Genomic DNA, 19,918 nt, shown 5'->3' with positions numbered 1-19,918 from the left:
TAACCCCAAAAACTACAGAGCAAGTATGCAGGTGAACAAGCCTGTGTGTGTGTGTGTGTGTGTGTGTGTGTGTGTGTGTGTGTGTGTGTGTGTGTGTGTGTGTGTGTGTGTGTGTGTGTGTGTGTGTGTGTGTGTGTGTGTGTGTGTGTGTGTGTGTGTGTGTGTGTGTGTGTGTGTAATAATCCTATCAAAGCTCCACCTGAAGTGTATCTATCCGATAATCGGATAGAACCAAATCGCGATAATCGATTCTGAATCTTAAGAATCAGAATCAAATCAATTCTTGACATTTGAATGGATCCCCAGCCCTGGTTCCTAACAACACCGTCATTAGACACGGTCCTCTTCCAACTCTTTGAAAAGGTGTTTTGAGTCATCAAGTTGAGTTGACTGAATCATTGCTGGTGTCAGGAAGGTCAAAGGTGGTGGGAAGGCTGTGGACTAATGTACTGGTACTGTTACCGTCCAGTCAGAAGCTCTGGATCCATTCACGCTCCCGCCATGACCGCCGTGTCCCCGGGCAGGACTCTGAACCCCCACAATGCCCCGGCCGCTCATAGTGCTGATCTCCAGCCCAGACAAAGAGCTGTGTCAGCCAGAAAACAAGTGGCTTTGCTTAGTGAGGACAAAGAAAGATTTCCATTCATCTCCGTGAACCTGGCTGCTATATTTCCAAGTTTCAGGATTTGTGTGAGGGCTTTTCTGGCTTAATGTGTGGGCCGGACTTTGAAGGCTGATACTGGCCCAATGGAAATAAAAAAGTTAAGTTTAAAAAAAAAAAAAAGGATTCTGAAGGAAGGACTTGTTTATGTTCATGTCTTCACCTGATATCACAGAACAACGGGGCTCCTAACACCAAAGGTGCGGAGACTGCAAACAGAAAAAAAAGCTCACAGATGTAGATGAGATAAGTTAAGAGAGGTCCAGAACGGCCAGACGAAAAGCTAAAAAGCTAAATACCACAGAGATAAAGAAGAAAAGCACCATTTTCAAGCGAGTGTTTCAGTGTTTCCTGTTTTAGGTGGGATTCAGTAAAATCATTATCCGTCCGTATGGAGGACTATGAGTTAAAGTAGTCCCTCCTCTTTGAAATAACATGCCAGGGAGATCTTTATTTGCATATTTATAGGTCAATATTCGGCTGGAAAATCTGCCGAGTCCAGGTTCTCTTTAGTGTATTTGATCTTTGCGCAGTAATTAAGTTTACTGCCTTTAGCAATTTAAAGCTTAGTATAATCATCAATGAGTAAAAGTGTCTGACACACCAGGTCTTACAATGAGGCAGCAATTTGGAATAAAGGGGAGGGCTTGTGTCATGAATAAAGCTCCACCAGATCAATATACTACATAGAAATGATCATAAATATAAACTGCACATGCTGAACTGTTAGGAAACTGATCATTATGCACACGGCAGCAGTTTCTGGGTGTCTTAATTTCCTTTTGGTCTCTTCCGTAGGTGGCTGACCTGGAGTGCAGGGTGGAGGAGCTGAAATCTGAACCTTTATAGAAGCCTTTTCCCTCTAAACATGTAATACTTCACCTGGAGGAGGAGTGTTACTGTGCTCAGAATGAACTGCAGGGTATCTCTCGTCCCCCACCATGAGCTTGGTCGCGTTCGTCCTCAGGCCTCGTGTTTCAGTCACTTAACCCTTTATAACCCTGTTTTTCTGTTGACATTTACGGGAACGGGAAGACGCGTCATCATTCCAAACACGGACTCTCCTGACGGACCGTTCTTTCCTACTCAGACTTCAGTATTTTACTCTTTTAATTTGTTGTTTCGTGACGGACCAAGCTGTTGCTTTGAATTGCCAAAAAGAAAAAAGAAAACACAACAAAAAAAACTAAATCCTCTTTCTTTTGCCTAATTCTGTGATTTTTCTTTATTTCTTTTCTCGTTTGTACAGATGTGATACTGTGTGGTTTAACAATCAAGTTTGGTTTGTAAAAAAACAAAACAAAAAACTTTTAACGTGTAAAACATTTAACATTAATATAAACTAATGAACATGAGGGTTTGTTGTATATTTGATGTGATGGGAGGTTTGAAGCGGAGGGACTATTGCACTGGAAGAGACGCGGCACATCGCAGCGGCGGAGGAATCAGCGGAGGAATCAGCGGGAGTGACGCGTCTTCAACGCTGTTACCCAGCATTCATAGGGAACTCACAAAACCTGGAGAACCACGTGTTGCCTACCTTTCAGAAGTGTTTGTTTATTTTTTACTCATTAGAACTCGTCAATAACCGACCAACCCCTTTGGTTTCATCACTTGCATCTTTAAAAAAAAGAAAAAAAAAAAAAGTAAAAAAAAAAAAGGACCACAGAAACGAGCCTCCACAACTGCTGCTCCACCAACAACGACCCCTCCCGCCCGTCAAGTGGATGTTGTTACGGACTTGTATAATCGATATTAGCTAGGACTACTGATGAACGAACCGCTACAGGAGTGAGGAGTTTGTATGGAAGAGTATTAGGGCCGTGCAGGAGAAAAAATATTTGAGGGGAAGATTTTTTTTATTTTGCACTTCGAGAAAAGTCAAAATGTCGAGATTAATGTTGAAATACAATTTCGAGAAAAAATTCAAAATGTCGAGATTAATGCTGAAATACAATTTCAAGAATAGTCGAAATTTCGTGAATAAAGTCAATTTCGCCTTTTTTCTCAACATTTCAACTATTCACGAAATTTCGCCTTTTCTCAACATTTCAACTTTTTTCTCAACATTTCAACTTTATTCACGAAATTTTGACTTTTTTCTCAACATTTACATTTTTTTTATCATAATTGTACTTCAACATTAATCTTGACATTTTGACTTTTTATTCAACATTTCGACTTTTTTTCTCAAAGTGCATAATGAAAAAAAAATCTTCCTCTTCTAAAATATTTGTATTTTTCTCCTGCCTGGCCCTCACACTCTTCCGTAGGTTTGAAGGAGAAGTTACCAGCAGCACATTTTTCGTCTTGTACCAGCAGCTGCTCTCGACATGGCTGAGAGAGACACGAGGAATCACTGCCGGCTCTCCGCCCGCTTCAGTTTACACGTAGCTGCAACCAGTCGACCCGTGTTACTGTACGTTTGTATCATTCAGGTCTGACTGACTGCAAAGTTTTCATTTTATGTAATATTTATAATATAGTCAATAAGGCCACGTGAGCTAACAAGGACAAAAACGAGAAAAGCAAACAAAAAAAATTGATGAAAGCGGTGCAAAAAGGGTCAAATAGTCAGTTAGACTGTGTCATGTAAAAAGTAGCTCTGGATGACTAAAAAAACAAAACAATTAAAATATTTAAAATCTAGGATTACTTAATTAAAAAACAGGCATGGTTGTGACTATTTTCATAATATTAAGGCTTGTACAGTGCACATGCTTTGCATTGTATGTTTTGTGGAATAAATGGTCAACAGTGACGGTTAACTTTGTTGTTTTTATTTCAAACCAAAATGACAAACTAAAGGAAAACCTCTGCCAAACCTTTGGCAAATGCAGAATAATCAGTTTCACTGTCCATTAGTCCATTTAGTCCAAACAACTTTGTTCCGGGAAATTAAAGGCTTTCGTTTAAATAAGGGCTACTGCTGTACACAAAATATGACATAATCCTTAGTGGTATTTCCAGTCTTTCAAACGTGACGGGACTACGTGTGCATCTTCTGGTGGTGTCTCCTGAGATGATAGTTCCTGGAAAAGCTCTTCCCGCACTGCGTGCACTTGAACATCCTCTGTCCCAGGTGCAGCATCTGGTGAGCCTTGAGGCTCTGCGGGCGGCTGAAGTTCTTGCTGCACTCGGGGCAGCTGTACGGCCTCACGCCCGTGTGCTTCCTCTCGTGCCTCTTCAGGTCCCCCGACTGGCGGAAGCTCTCCCCGCAGTGCGTGCACAGGTAGGGCTTCTCCCCCGTGTGGGTGCGCAGGTGCACGTTGAGCTGGCCCACGTAGGAGAAGCTCTTGCCGCAGTGCTGGCAGCTGTACGGCTTCTCGCCCGTGTGGATGCGCTGGTGCTGCTTCAGGCTGTAGTGGTTGGTGAAGCTCTTCCCGCAGTCCGTGCACAGGTACAGCACCTTCAGCTGCCGGAAGCACATGTGGGATTTGAACGCTTTTTGGTTTTCGCAGTCTGTCCCGCAGTGCGGACACGTGTACTCGCCGCCCTTCTCGTCCAGCTGACTCGCCAGGCTTTCCTGGTCGCGGGACAGAAACTCCACGGGGTGATGCCTCTTGATGTGTTTGATAAGGTAGCTCTTCAGGGTGAAGGAGAACTGGCAGAAGGAGCAGGGGAAGTGCTCCGAAGCACAGTGGTACTTCATGCAGGAGTTGTTTTTCTCGTGCTGTTTAAGCTTGCCAGATGTGGAGAAGTCTTTACTGCAGCGCTCACATCTGTAAGATTTATTCTTGACATGCGCCACCCGCTCGTGTCTCTTCAGGTAACCGATCTTGGAAAACGCTGCGCCGCATTGGCCACATTTGAGCTGCTTCAGGTGACACTTGTGTGCTTTCAGATCGTCGGGGTTCTCGTAGGTCTTTTTGCAGCGGTTGCAGCTGAACCACTTGCACTTGGCCAACACGGCTTTTTTGAGGCCGGCCGCCTCTGCTTCAGTCTGAGCTGAGGTGGCTGCTTTCCGCTTGGGTGCCAACAGCTTGGTGACGGCGGAAACTTTCGATCTTGCTCCGAGACGCTGAGGCCTGAGAGACGGAGGATCTTGGGCCGAGTCGACGCTGGAAGGAAGCAAACCGGCCTCTTGGTTTTTGCTGGAGGCGTCGTCCGAGTGGATCTCATTGATGTGCTGCTGCAGGGCGTCTACGGAGGAGAAAGTCACCGCACACTTGGCGCAGCTGAAGGGCATAACGGTGGGATCCCCTGTGTCCGGAGTCATTTCATCGCTCCTTTCCTTTTCCTTCTGGTGTCTCTGCAGATGCCTGTTCAGGTCGTGGTATTGACGGAAGCATTTCTGACACACAGCACAGACGTACGGACGCAACTTCTCGTGAACCGTTACCTTGTGCTTTTTGAAAGCCGCTTCATTTGTGAAGCTCTTATCACAGTCTGAACAATTCAGCCGACATTCAGCCTCATCATCCGCAGCGTTTAGAGTCTCTGTTGCACTCGTAGCTTCATGCGGATTCTCACTTTGATCCATGTCCTGCGTTTCCTCCGATACAACTGCTTCTGCAGGATTAAAACCTTCTTCCTCTGCTGCACAGCCTTCGGTTTTAACAGCTATTTCATTCCTCTTCAAAACCTGTATTACATACTCCTGCTGGTGGACGCGCTGATGTCTGATCAAACCAGACGCCTGGCTGAAGCTTCGCTTGCAATGCGGGCAGCAGTACGGGCGCTTGTTCGAGTGGACACACAGCTTGTGCCTCGTGAGGTGAGGCATTTGCTTGAAAACCTTTCCGCAATCGTCGCACGTATTGGACTTGAGGGAATCGCCAGCTAATCCCGGGACAAGCGCGGCAGATTGACCCGGGTCTGCAGAAGCGTGGCGTTCACCGGCTTTAGGCTGCGGGTGAAAGTCTCCGGCATGTCGCTGGAGGAAAGCCTCTGTGGTGAAGGAGAGACGACAGTGGGAGCACTGGAAGACAGGAGCTGTGGCAGGTATACTAGTCTCTACAATTTAAAAAAAAAAAAAAAAAAAAAAAAGGGGGGGGAGGGGCAAAAAATTGTTTTTAGTTCACTTAAAAGTGATTGCACAGGACACATTTTGGCATAAAGTTTGAGAATAAGCAAAAAGGTACCAGCTGCGTGTAACTTCAAAAGCCACATGTGGGCCCAAGCTTTGCTGAAATGAGCGGTCAGGTTGCTGCTGGGCCACATGGTGAGCTCGTCTCCAGTACGGATAGAGCGGCAGCAGTGAAACAGGATGCTACCCTTGTACTGGACTGCCAACAAGTTTGTCTCCTCTTTACTGCGAGCAAAGTTGACGTACCTGAATAAAAATAAAGTTGTGAGGAATCATAAAATAAGATCAGTGGTGTTTCCAGTCACTCTGAAAGTGTCACAAATGTGTTAATCTGCAAAATTACCCTTTTCTTTACCATAATTTTGAAGAATTTTCTGATGTCAACAAGAAATGCTAAATAGATAGATGCAGTGATTTAGAATTCCGTACCTCATCCAGTTTGAGTATGAATCTTTGGTGGCATTAATATACTCGTACTGGTCTTCTCCTTTGTGAATCTGCAGAACAATTCAGTATTAAGAAAAAAAAAACCCAATACCCATACTGTGCATGCTTACAGAAGGAAGTCTGGTTGAATATTTTAAATCTCACCTCCCAGGAGACGTCGCTTTCCATGGCATTTTCCATTGATGTCACTTCTCCTTCAAACGGTCCAAAATGCATTCCAGGAGACACCAGCGCTCCATGATTTATGACCCCGACTCCGGCACCAGGAATGCTGGACCTACCGATCATCAGGCCGTACGGCAGCGTGAGCAGGGCCCTCTGGGGGACCCCCATGCTCGTTGGGAAGTCAAGAATAAAAGATGGGCCATTCGTTTTATCAGGACCATACTGGTTCTGGAAGAGAGTGAGACACTCCTCACAACCTGAAAAGAAAATATAGAGCAAAAAGGAAAAGAGAGGAAAAATTGAACATGACTATTAGACATAAATCATTTTTGAATTACACAAACAAATGAGTTTATAGAGAAGGCGTCTGAACACGTGGTGAAAGGCACTTCAGCCCCTGCAGATCAGTTCAGAGGAATTTCAACGTATTCTTCTGAACATAACCAGAGGTTGTGACATGAAGTTTTATTTAACCTTTATTTAACCAGGTAAGTCAGTTGAGAACAGTTTCTCATTTACAATGACGACTTGGGCAAGAGGCAGCACAAAGAGTCAAGCACATACAATCACAGTGAAACAAACAATCAAACACCATATATAAAAAACACACAAAAGATATGAGTAAAAAGTTTTAGCGCTGGTCCGGAAGAGTTACAAACATGTGCACTGATCGCAGATGAATGTTGGGAGTGTGTTTTTGAAGGAGGAGAATGGGATGAATGTGTGAAGTTTAAGTGTTTGTTGCAGATGATTCCAATCATTAGCAGCGGCAAACTGAAATGAATTATGGCCAAAGGAGGTAATTGTTTCATCATGTAACTGCTTGAATGTAGGTGCAGATTACTGATGTTGATATTAACTAGTGAGCCAAGATATAAAGGGTTGCTTCCAGTGATGGTTTTGTAGATGAAGTGATACCAGTGGATCCGTCTACGGGAGCTAAGTTGGGAGGGGGTGGATAGATAGGGAAGGTAGAATTGAATGCATCTACATTTTCTTGCAAAGAGTATTTCACTTACAAAAGCCATTATGATTCTCTTCTTGTCCCACCGTGTTCAGCAGCCTCTGGATGGATGATTGTTCCGGTTCCAGATCTGGTGCCACTGCAGGAACAACCAAACACACAACTTTTAAAGCTGACTGGAAGCAGGCAATCTACGATAGTCAACATTTGAAGTGGATCAAATCAAGCTGCATTAAGACAAGAAGGGAAGTTGTTCAAAATCCTTGCATGTAGTTTGTAGTCAAGTCTAGTCAATTTATAAAGCACTTTAAAAACAATATGGTCCAAAGTGCTGGACAGGCGAATGGAAAACAAAACACCGTTAAACATTAGACACGTAAATAAAACAATCATGGTGGGTTAAGTGAATAAAATAAGATAAAAGAATAAAAGGATAAAATAAACTCAACTGTCTTGCTAGGTGTGAAAAGCCAAGGAGAAGAGGTGGGTTTTGAGGAGGGATTTAAAAAACAGACAGAGAGGATGATGTCTGATTTGCTGAGGCAGGTTGTTCCAAAGTTTTGCAGCAGCAACAGCGAAGGCGCCGTCCCCTCTGAGCTTCCTTTTAGGCCCCGTTTACACATAGCCGGGTATTTACAAAAACGGATATTTCCCCCTCTACGTTTTGAAAAATTCCATTGTTTACACAAGATCGTTTTCAAAATCTCTTTGTTTACACGAACCCGCATAAATATGCTGTTAAGGGGTGCTATGAGCAGCCAAACCTGCGGGGGGCAGTGTAACGAGAAGCGTAAAGTCATGCTAGCCAATCAGAATCCTGGAAAAAAACATCAACAAATGACACGTGTGAAGCCTGAATAATATGGTTCCGCGTTAAATCGACGGCATAGCCTACGTACGGTGCGCGTCGCCGCGTACCCTACGCCGTAGCTCTGCGTTGGTGTAACGCGGAACCATAAATCAGCCTGGACTGCCAGTCTTTCGTTTGGAGTGACAGAGAAGTGGAGTTACTTTTAAGTGTGACTTTAGAATATAAAACAGGTAAAATACAAGAAAATATTGACGGTGGCCAAACTAATTGTAAACACAGGTCGCACACATGACGATGGTGACGTTTCTGTCTCATAATGTGACGTTCTGAAGCCTAAATCTCCGTTTTCCTCTGTTTAGACGCAAACGTGAAAACTGAGTTTTTGAAAATCTCCACTTTGGCCGGAGTTTTCAGAAATGATTGTTTTTGGTGACTTTGAGCTCCTTTTTCGTGTAAACGAACGGCCAAAACGCATGAAAACGCCTCCGTTTTTGCTCTGTGTAAACGAGGCCTTAGTTTCAGGCTCTCAGGAGCAGCTGATCAGCTGATCTACTGTAGTACTATAGTACTACTACAGTACTATAGTAGATCAGCTGATCTACTATAATACTGTAGTACTACAGCTGATCAGCTGATCAGCTGTAGTACTATAGTACTACAGTAGATCAGCTGATCAGCTGATCTACTGTAGTACTATAGTACTACAGTAGATCAGCTGATCAGCTGATCTACTATAGTACTACTACAGTACTATAGTAGATCAGCTGATCTACTATAATACTGTAGTACTACAGTACTACAGTAGATCAGCTGATCAACTATAGTACTGTAGTACTACAGTACTACAGTAGATCAGCTGATCTGAGAGAGCGACTGGGTGTATAAGGGTGTAGGAGCTCAGAGAGATACGACGGGGCAAGACCATTCAAGGATTTAAAAGCAAATAAAATAATTTTAAAATGAAACCTAGACTGTATGGGCAGCCAGTGGAGAGAGGCTAAAATGGGGGAAATGTTCTCATGTTTCCGTCACGTGTTCAGTTAAAAGGCGTTCTGCAGCATTCTGGACCATCTGGAGACGGAGGAAGCACTAACCCCCACATAAAGGGCGTTGCAATAGTTCAGCTGAGTGGTGACAAAGGCATGGATTACTATTTAAAACTTCTGTCTTGAAAGAATTGGCTTTATTTTAGCCAGATGCCACAAATGATAAAAACTCAATTTGACAACCGCCCTGATCTCGCTGTCAAGCTTGAGATCTGCATCCACTTTGACCCCAAGGTTAGTGATGGTTGGTTTTACATGCCGGGCCAAGGAGCCCAGATCTGGAAGGCTGTTCCACCAAAAACCACCGTCTCTTTTTCATTAAAATTTAAACAGTTCAGAGACATCCAGCCCTTTATGTCATCAAGACACTTAACTAGGGCAGTGATTGAATAAGTGTTTTAAGAGGGACATAAATGTGACCTTTTGTTAGTAGTTTAACTTTAGTGTGTTGTGAGGTAAAGTACTGTAGTTCAATTTACTGTGTTGTGAGGTAAAGTACTGTAGTTTAATTTAGTGTGTTGTGAGGTAAAGTACTGTAGTTTAATTTAGTGTGTTGTGAGGTAAAGTACTGTAGTTTAATTTAGTGTGTTGTGAGGTAAAGTACTGTAGTTTAATTTAGTGTGTTGTGAGGTAAAGTATTGTAGTTTAATTTAGTGTGTTGTGAGGTAAAGTACTGTAGTTTAATTTAGTGTGTTGTGAGGTAAAGTACTGTAGTTTAACTTTAGTGTGTTGTGAGGTAAAATATTGTAGTTTAATTTAGTGTGTTGTGAGGTAAAGTATTGTAGTTTAATTTAGTGTGTTGTGAGGTAAAGTACTGTAGTTTAACTTTAGTGTTGTGAGGTAAAGTACTGTAGTTTAACTTTAGTGTTGTCAGGTAAAGTACTGTAGTTTAACTTTAGTGTTGTCAGGTAAAGTACTGTAGTTTAACTTTAGTGTTGTCAGGTAAAGTACTGTAGTTTAACTTTAGTGTTGTCAGGTAAAGTGCTGTAGTTTAACTTTAGTGTTGTGAGGTAAAGTACTGTAGTTTAACTTTAGTGTTGTGAGGTAAAGTACTGTAGTTTAACTTTAGTGTTGTCAGGTAAAGTACTGTAGTTTAACTTTAGTGTTGTCAGGTAAAGTACTGTAGTTTAACTTTAGTGTTGTCAGGTAAAGTACTGTAGTTTAACTTTAGTGTTGTCAGGTAAAGTACTGTAGTTTAACTTTAGTGTTGTCAGGTAAAGTACTGTAGTTTAACTTTAGTGTTGTCAGGTAAAGTACTGTAGTTTAACTTTAGTGTTGTCAGGTAAAGTACTGCACCTGATGGCGTGTTGGTATTAACAGGGAGGGATTCTTCTGTTTCAACAACTTCCTCGGTTGTTTCAACCAACTCCACGTCGTTATCCGCGTCCGACATGAGTAAATACTGTAAAAGTAAAGGATCATTAGTTATATATATATAGTTATATGTGTCAGCTGGTCACACAACACAAGCTAAAGCTAACATAGCTGGCTCAACATTAGTAATAATTCTGCACATGTGAGATTTAAATGTGATGCAATTCGATAAGAAAAAAAACAGATAAACTAAACTATGAAATATGGCTAATTAATCTTCCAAAGCAAACTACACTGCTTTACCAAATGCGATTATTTTTTCAGATTTAACCGCAGGACGTGCATCATATTGCAAAGGCATCTCCGATAATAACATTTTAAATGAGAACTTTAACTCTCTACAAGACTTTCTATGTTAAAGCACATCATTTGTTGGACCTGGTCGATGTTCAGCAGATATAATCCTTAAGTTCCTCTTTAACCAGCGCGAAGAAAAGGATCATTTTAGCCGCTAGCAGGTTAGCAAACATGACGATCCCAGTCACACTGACAGAGGACCGGAAGCGACTGCCTTTCAAAATAAGTGTACGCATCTATGGTTATTTCAAAATAAAATTTAAGTTAAGTGATTTTCTTCCTCGACAATTATGCTTCCAACGGTAGTCATTCAATACTCGTAAATCCTCAAATACGTAAATACATGATAAACCTTTAAAAACACACTATATTCCGACTTTTCTTTCTCTCTATATATATGGAGTCAGCGGCAATCTCTCCATCGGCGCCGCTGGTGTAGTGGTATCATGCAAGATTCCCATTCTTGCGACCCGGGTTCGATTCCCGGGCGGCGCACGTGTTTTTCTCCCCGCTCAGAGATCTCGCAACTCACAGAATATATTAACTATAAATCAGTAGCTCGATGCTATTTATCTGATTTGATTTGATTTTGATTTTATTTTGTACATGTAAAAGACAACAATTAAAGAGAAGATAAGAAAAAAAACAAAGCAAACAAAAAACAACAAAACAAAGAATCTCATACTTTAACACTTAATATCTTAATTACATGTGCAAAAAGGAGTAGGAAGAAGTGTAAATGAATTTAATCCTACCCCCATTCACTAATAATTTATCCTGCTTAAAAATGCACAGTGAGTATAAAAATATATATAAAAAAAAGTATGAGTTTCCAACATCACAAAATTACGAGAGAATATTCTGAAATTGTGACTTTAAAAAAAGGGGAAATTCTAGATATATATCTCAGGATTTCCGCAACTATGCGGTGGTGTTTCACTATTGTCCACTAGAGGCCGCCAAATAACAACAATAGTTGCCTGTTTTGGTGAAAAGGTTGTTTATTTTCCCTGTGATTTCTGCTTTGCATTTTAAACCTTTTCTCCCACCATGTTGCATTTCACGTTTTTTATTTTTCCTATTCCAACAGAATAATCATATGCTTTTTTAGTTTGTGACAACAGTCCTATGATGACGAAGAGCCAGAAGAGCCTGCTCTCACGGTCGTGCCTGGATCCTCCAGGGGCCTCATGTACAAAGACTTGCGTGGATTTCCTACTGAAACATGGCTTACGCTTAAATCCAGAAAACGTCCTACGCACAAAAAAATCCAGATGTATGAAACTGTGCGTAGGCATGAATCCAAGCACATTTCCTCTAGCTGGTGTTGGTAAATCTCTAGGTAGTGTAAACTTTAGTGTGTCAGAGTCGCTCCTGTGGTTTCTTGTGCTGGCCCCCCCTTCTCCTCCCTTTTCTCTCTTTTGTCCATGTTGCAGCATCCTTTGCCGGACACCGGAACCTGCAGTGTGGGAGTGAGGGGGGCAGGGTAACGGCCCCTTTTGGGCGGGGGAGAATGTTCGTCCCTCAAGACTCCTCTCCCTGGCCCTGCCCCTTCTCAACCTTTCCCCGACCCTGCACCCCAACCTGGGACTTGATGATTGGGCCGGAGCTTCGGGAGCTGCGTGCTGGCCTGCGGTCCCCACCCCTGGTCATCCCGTTGCTGGCCCCCCCTTCTCCTCCCTTTTCTCTCTTTTGTCCTGCAGGTGGCCGTGGGTGGCTTGTAGCTTGCATTACGGAGCACAAGTCTTTTCCTGACCCTGCACCCCAACCTGGGACTTGCTGATTGGGCCGGAGCTTCGGGAGCTGTGTGCTGGCCTGCGGTCCCCACCCCCGGTCATCCCGTTGCTGCTTCCACCTGCCTGCTGTGCTGTTGCCGTCCCTGACCCACCAGTCTGGCCCTCGGCAGGAGGGTCCCCCCTGATGAGCCTGGTCCTGCTCAAGGTTTCTTCCCTCCTAAAGGGGAGTTTTTCCTTGCCACTGTTTGGCTTCAGGTTTTTCTCCCACTAGGGGAGTTTTTACCTGCCATTGTTTATGTAATAACTGCTCGGGGGTCATGTTCTGGGTATGGGTCTCTGTAAAGCGTCTAGAGACAACTCTGTTGTATTAGACGCTATATAAATAAAATTGAATTGAATTGAATTGAATTTCCTTTGTACATCCCAATCAATGTGGAATTGAGCGCACATGTAGGAGTACCAGACTCCTCCGGGTCCACGCCTTCTCTTCTTACTGCGCCATTTGTGATATCTTCTAACACTGCCAAAGCTGCCATTGTTGTTAACGGTATTTCTGGACCACTTTGCGCATGCTTTTATATCCACTTGTGTAATTGCAGACAGGTGAATGTGTTAATTGTTCATCAGTGTCTCTGATGCTCACATCATTCTGAGGGCTTATTGTTTTCACATTATTAACAGTTTCCCAGCATCACCTCTAAGTGTCGCCAACGGACCAATAGCTGTGGAAACGTGCGTACGCCAGCCATGAAGTTGGCGTCGGGCACCGCACATTTCCACGGTCATTTCACTCTTGAAACATCTGAACGTTTGCGTGGAAAAGGGCGTACGCCACGTTTTTGTGCTTACGCACGCTTTGTACATGAGGCCCCAGGTCTTTATCTGGGGTCAGCCAGTACAGGGACTTCATTAGCAGCCGACCTGTTCACCATGAAGATATTAGGCAAGTCAACATAGCTAACACAAATGACCATGTTTAACCTTCATAGGTAAAAGACACGTAATTTCTGAAATCATTTTTTCATTAAAATCAGCCTATTTGAGCAGATTAGATTCAGGAACTACAAAGTAATCCCAAGGACATCATGATCACCCTGAAAGTTTAAAGACTTAATGCACATCTCTTCTTCCAGGTCTGTTGGAGGAGCCGACTTTGAGATGTTGTAAGTCGGTTTGTCGGTACTGGCGGATCTGCACAGAGGACACGTGGCAAGAAATCAGATTCAGAAGAATCTTTCGGAATGAAGTGAAGGCCATGATGGAGGTTTAGGAATGTTTTTATATCTTCATGATTAAAAAAAATAAATATTTGAAATGGCTTTGGGAAATCTTGCAGGATGTTTTGGTAAACGTCATAGTTTTAGTTGTCTGCACCACAATACTTAATTCAGTGTAACTGTTGTACATGAATGTGGACACTTACCTTTCTACCTTACTAAACCTTTCTGTTTAGTAAACCTCTAGCTGGTGTTGGTAAATCTCTAGGTAGTGTAAACTCTAGTGTGTTAGAGTCAGTAGTCATAGTTGCAGCTATAGAACAAGACTATAATAGTTAGTCTCAAATATAGCTTGGTGGTAGATATGCTGCTATAGGCCAATGCTGCAGGGGGGCACCGACATGATCCGCTGGGCGGTGCCTCTCACCCTTCTTCTCCTCTCCTCTTCCCTTCCTCTCTTCTCCATTTCCATTTTTATTTATTATAAATATCTCATAGCTATCATTTTTGTCCATCGCTCCTGTAGTTTCTTGTGCTGGCCCCCCTTTTTTCTCTTTTGTGGATGTTTGCAGGCCGGAGCTTCAGGAGCTGCATGCTGGCCTGCGGTCCTCCACCCCCCTTTGGTCATCCCGCTGCTGCTTCCACCTGCCTGCACCCCCCCCATTTTATGACCATATCTTTGACTTGTACTTCATATATGTCAAATATACTGTAAGTTCCTGATATACTGATAGTTCCTCTTGACCCTAAATAGCTAAAATGAATAAATGCAAGTAAAATAAAGCTCACGAGGTTACCTGACTCGTCTCCTTGTGGAGGAGCAGCAACAGTCCCGGGAGCCTCCCCTGAACGGTGGAGCATCTCCTGTAGATGGTAAATGGCTTACACTTATATAGCGCTTTCCAGCTGTACTCCTACAGCCCCAAAGGGCTTTACACTGTAGACGTACACACACACACACACACACACACACACACACACACACACACACACACACACACACACACACACACACACACACACACACACACACACACACACGCACACGCACACGCACACACACACACACACACACACAGCGGTTGATCACATACCACGTACCTGCCATACAACCGCACTGGCCTGACAACCGGGAGCAACTGGGGATTCAGTGTCTTGCCCAAGGACACTTTGGTGGACACAGGAGGAACTAGGACTTGAATCACTGACCTTCAGGTTCATGGGCGAACGCTCTATCAACTAAGCCACCTACCCTGTCTCAATTATGGCGCTTTTATACTAGGACCTACTCGTCTCGCCTCCACTCACCTCCTCCTCGTTTGTTTTTAGACACCCAGATGAGAAGTAGGAGGTCGGAGTGAAGCTGCTGTGACGTATTTGATTGTGTATCTAAAGGAAGAAGACAACAACACTAAAGATGTAGAACCTGGAGGAGATGATAGATGTGCTGCTGGGTCTGTGACTTGTGTTCGATATCAAGTTAAAAAATGAGAGAGAGAGAAGCTTCAAGCAGCAACGCTTTTTTGTGTCGACGCTGCTGAAAAGTCAGCTGGAGCCGTGAGCAGCTATGAAGAGACAGAGCTCCTGGTAGATCTGGTCGTTCCTTATCTCCCGTGTAGATCCCTTTTTAATTCTCTCCTCAGCACCAGGTTTATGAACATCTGACCCTCAGAGTTGGATCATGAAACAGACGTTTGCGCTGCCGTTGCTGGTTGAATAAAATGAGGAAGTCGCAAGCCGCTCATGTGCTGATTCCCGCTTCCTGATTCAAATGTCTGACAGCCCGCCCCCCGACATATTGGTGGCCTGTAGTGTGATGACGTCAGATACAGCCGACTCAGCACACTTAGAACCTCGGCAGAATAGTTACAGAAAAAGTACCTACTCGGCACACCTCCACCCGCCTCCACCCGTAGTGTAAAAGCGCAAAACGGGGGCGTGGCGAGTAGAGGCGCTTTTCCTCTAGTACCTACCCACCACTCAGACCTCAGGTACCTAAACTCTCCCACTGAAGTAAAACCTCATCCCAAATCCAGAGAGGACATTTTGAGACTTTTCAAAACTAAATGAATACCAAGGATAACATAATATCTGCTGTGACTGTTTTTACCTGCAGGTGTTGGAGTCTGCAGATCCAAAGGTGTGAGAAGGTGTTGTACGGCCACGCTGGACCATCTACTGCCTGGATGTCCACGCTGAGACTCTTTTAGACAAATTATCACATATACGAGGGTGTGTACTCTGTTTTTAATATATACACGTCTGATAACCCTTTTCCAGTAAGCCAGTTATCTTATGATAATAAATCATAAAACCTGTGCCACTTTAAGTAAGACATGGAATCACTTCTTTTCATTTTTACTCCGTCAACATATCCAGTCAACATGCTTCCTAAAAGATGTACTAAGTAGCCTATGTCTTAGAGTTTTTAACCTCAAAGTCAGTTCCCCTTCTGATAAAGAAGTCACGGCTGGTACTATTCTATTCACAGTATTTTTTTCATCTTTTAGTGAACTTTTAATAGATTTTCAGTCCCAGTTGTTGAAGATTCTTTGTAATCTTTGCAGGTTTCAGTTATGTGCTGGACAGTTAAAGTTTAGCAGCTGCAGCAATCTCTCTTGTTAGTTTTGTTCGGCTGACACAGAACGGTAATCTCCTCAAACATCTTTTCTGTGACGACAAGTTGTGTCTTCCAGCAGGTTTGTTGGGGGAACAAGAAGTCAGTGGCCGCAGAAGTTTGGGTTAAATACCTTGTTGAGGCTTAAACATATTTGTGCTGCAGTATTCTTCCACGTGAAAGTGAATTATGAACGATTGTTTCATCAGTGTGGAGTTTAGACACGGGGAAGCTCTTCAGGAATTTAAATTTCAAACATCCCAGCTTTGTGAAATGTGTGAAGATCAATGCAACAGCGGTCTGCAGCAGCTGTGAGAGAATGGCTCGCTGCTCAAGGTGAGGATGTTAGGTTCACAGAGGAAGAAAAGGTTTGGTTTTAATAAAATGTAATCCGATAAAACATTTCATGTTCATAAAGCATCCATCTTCCGAAGGTGATCAACGCTCACAAGAGCTCAGTGAGGTGCTTGTTCTTCAATGAATGGTACCTTCTATCTGGGGACTGTCGCGGCAAGCTGATGGCGTGGAGCATCGACCGCAACGCTAACAAGTGTCTTCAAACGTTCATCCACCCAAAGTAAGACACAAATGTCTGAAGTCGACACGGAGCTGGAGAACTGATCGATTCTAGATTTAAAGTGTAGTGAGATTGGACTCGTGTCTTGCTTTTCTGCAGTGAGGTGAGGTCTCTGACCCTCCTCTACCTCCGTGTGATCACCGGCTGTCTGGATGGGAAGATTCGCATTTTTAATCTTTCTCGCGGGAGACTGTTTGAGAGAGATCACAATAGATTGTGAGCCAGAATGTCTCCTGTCCCTGCACTTTCTGGACCAAAGGTGAGTCGGACATCGTCTTTCACGGTCAAGGTGTTCGCAGTAATTGCAGTTCCAGTTGTTATTGTCATCCTTTTTCAGGATATTGGTGAACACTACCACTCAGGTGCTACTCTACCAGTTTGGCAAAATCTTCTGGGACTACACAGAGTCGACTTGGGCAGTGATGGGAGACGTGGGGACTAAAGAGGATTTGGTTTTGGAGAGATCTTCCGTTTTAACCAGAAAGTCTCCGTACACCTCCTCTGGGGGAGGCGACATGGCTTCTCCCACTCAAAGGATTCACAGCCGGAGCCAAGCGAAACCAGAGACCCCTGGGATGGAATCCCAGACTCGCTTCCTGTCCACTTCCCTTAAATCTCAGAAAAGTAATCCGGCTCGAGTATTTGTCAAAATTGGAAGTTTGCTTTCAAGGTGATGGATCTTTGTTGTAAGTAAAGCTTTTCTTTTGCAGCACAGTCAGTGAAATGGAGCGAGAAGGCCACAAGTGAACGGATAAGGAAGAGAGGTCCCCATCACCCTCTGACCCGTGACTCAATCCTCCTCAGGGTGGCTGATCACAGCGCTGCAGATCAGAACCTGCAGATCAGAACCTGCAGATCAGAACCTGCAGATCAGAACCTGCAGATCAGAACCTGCAGATCAGAACCTGCAGATCAGAACCTGCAGATCAGAACCTGCAGCCTCAGCTGGATCCCCCGCAGCCGCCACGTTGTCACGGGAGACCCATCATCCATGTCCCAATTCTGAAGCCAGTCAGTCAAAAAATGACCCGCACCCTCCAAAAAAGAGAGATTTCCACTGCTCCTGCTGCGATGCAGAGATATGATACGTGTAGACCAGTCGCAAGCAGTGCCTCAGTCCAGACACTTGGATCCACAACGTTGCACCGATAACAGCCCCAGTTTACCAGTTTTGTATCCTTGAAGGAGGACAGCAAGCAGCTCCAGGTGATGCAACTAGACGAAATGACTCATAGAAAAGAGAGGATACCGCTAGGAAGTCCAAAAATGCAGCAGGTTTTTATTTTCCCCTTTGATTCATCACATAATTATAACTGTGACAATGCAAGGTGCAGATTTTAATATTAAAATGTGCTGTGTCATTAAAGTGACACTAGGGGTCAGTATGGTACTATATGATTGAAGCAGGACTCATCGTTCCTGTAGTTCTGCAGGGTTTTACTTTTGCATGTTTGTTTTTGAAAGTTTGAAAGTATCCAGTTAGAGGTGTGTGTTAACTGCTTACAGAAACGCCTTTGGTTGTAAGGTCATTTCAGCATGTGGTTGATCTGAGTTTCACTCAAGTTCAACGTAGTGGGGAAATTACTTCCATAAAACTACATGAAATTTAACATTTTCATGGTTCAGAATTTTGATTTTTTGTTTTTCATATCCGTTCCGAATGTTAGAATCACTTGTCACTAATGATGTGGGAGAAAGACTCTTTTAGTCCCCCGTGGATCAGCTCAGTGGGTTTAGGATCTGCAGCAGCCTCAACTCTTAGCAATGTCGTTGGAGGAAGCAGAGTTTTGCCCCACGCAGAAGCCCTCCATCCTCCCTCCATCCTCCCTCCATCCTCCCTCCCGCCCTGCAGGCCCCGACGCCTGGGGGGCATCATTAGGGCTGACGAGGTTGAAGATCAGGTGGAGAAGGTCCTCTGCTTTGACAGCGGCGGCGCAGCAGCGCGGTACTTGTGAATAACAAAGGCTTCTGAGGAAAAACTGACTCCACTTTGGAGGACCTCCTCTTTCACAAGCGTGCTTCAGCTAATTTGATTTAGTCTGCAGAAAGCTGAGGAGAATGGCGTTTCTCCCTCTTTTTTCACCCCCTGGCAGTGCGAAGTACTGAGACAATACAACCCCCACCTGCACCCTGAGCTCAGTTTAGCTTCATTAGGCAGCACAGGCAGCGCTATTGTTTCACCAGGTACGCAGGCTCTTGTCCAGGACGGGCACATCTCAAGGGGGAAGAAAGAGCGTAAAATCAAAGCAGAGTTAGAAAGGGGGGAAATCTTCATGGAGGAATGCTCTCAGACCTTCTTCTCCCTTGACAAGCCCCAAGGGGTGACTGGGAGAGGAGGGTCCAGGTTCATTTATGCATGAGGAGAAGCTTGAAAGAACCGACGGTTAACCCTCTGACGGTGAATGAAGGGCTCAAGGGTTGAAGGTGGGGGAGACGGCAACAAAAGATGACCCAGTTAGCCCCGGCTGACCTCCGATCTACAAGATCTCCCTCTCCAAAGACGTATATTTGCATCATAGTTAATTTGTCAAATTAATTTTTCAATTTCGGTTATGCTGTGTCAGCTGCGGGCCTGGGCCGTCAGCTGGATATCTGTCACTATCTGTCCAGGCCAGGTCAGCTCAGGCCAGTCACGGTGAGGAACGTGATTAACCAAATCAGAGTCTGCCTCACGTTTGCATTTGCATGGGACTCAGACGGGGGGCTGACTTGCCCTCGAGCCATTCAAGATATCACACTGTTACCAGGTCTAAGGATGTGAGCGTCAGATGCAAAGCCTCCATGAATATGCAGATGGCAGCATTCTCGTGGGGAGCTGAGTCATGATTAAAAAATGGTCAGCAAGTGTCACCGCTGTGAGAGCGACGGCGTGTGTTGGTGCGACACAGTAACTAATGAGAAACTACATTTATGCTTAAATAAGGATCACACTGACCAAGTTGAAGACCTGGTATAACACGGAGAAGCTACAACCATC

General features: G+C 44.1%; 2 protein-coding genes and 1 non-coding gene across 3 annotated transcripts in view; 2 read left to right on the top strand and 1 right to left on the bottom strand.

The window, feature by feature from the left end:
- LOC133419805 (neurabin-2-like) overlaps positions 1–3,416 on the top strand; it is a 34,848-nt gene extending 31,432 nt beyond the window's left edge. Inside the window, exon 11 of the mRNA XM_061709227.1 lies at positions 1,460–3,416. Within this exon, the coding sequence (XP_061565211.1) occupies positions 1,460–1,510 (51 nt within the window). The 3' untranslated portion in view covers positions 1,511–3,416. The remainder of the gene's footprint in view (positions 1–1,459) is intronic.
- On the bottom strand, positions 3,368–10,995 carry LOC133419804 (histone-lysine N-methyltransferase PRDM9-like). The gene is made up of 7 exons (XM_061709225.1): positions 10,876–10,995; positions 10,420–10,525; positions 7,322–7,405; positions 6,282–6,559; positions 6,120–6,187; positions 5,746–5,936; positions 3,368–5,617 (listed from the first exon to the last, which is right to left on the bottom strand). The coding sequence occupies exons 2-7, from the start codon at positions 10,514–10,516 to the stop codon at positions 3,651–3,653; spliced, it is 2,685 nt and encodes an 894-aa protein (XP_061565209.1). The 5' UTR covers positions 10,517–10,525; positions 10,876–10,995; the 3' UTR covers positions 3,368–3,650.
- Positions 10,996–11,218: 223 nt separating this feature from the next.
- trnag-ccc (transfer RNA glycine (anticodon CCC)) lies at positions 11,219–11,289 on the top strand. The gene has a single exon. It is a non-coding gene; the product is annotated as a tRNA-Gly (tRNA).
- The last annotated feature ends 8,629 nt before the right edge of the window (positions 11,290–19,918 follow it).

This window comes from Cololabis saira, chromosome 19 (genome assembly GCF_033807715.1).
Source record: "Cololabis saira isolate AMF1-May2022 chromosome 19, fColSai1.1, whole genome shotgun sequence".
Lineage (NCBI taxonomy): Eukaryota > Metazoa > Chordata > Actinopteri > Beloniformes > Belonidae > Cololabis > Cololabis saira.
The sequence above is the reverse complement of the archived record's forward strand: the minus strand, read 5'-3'. Positions and strand labels throughout refer to the sequence as shown.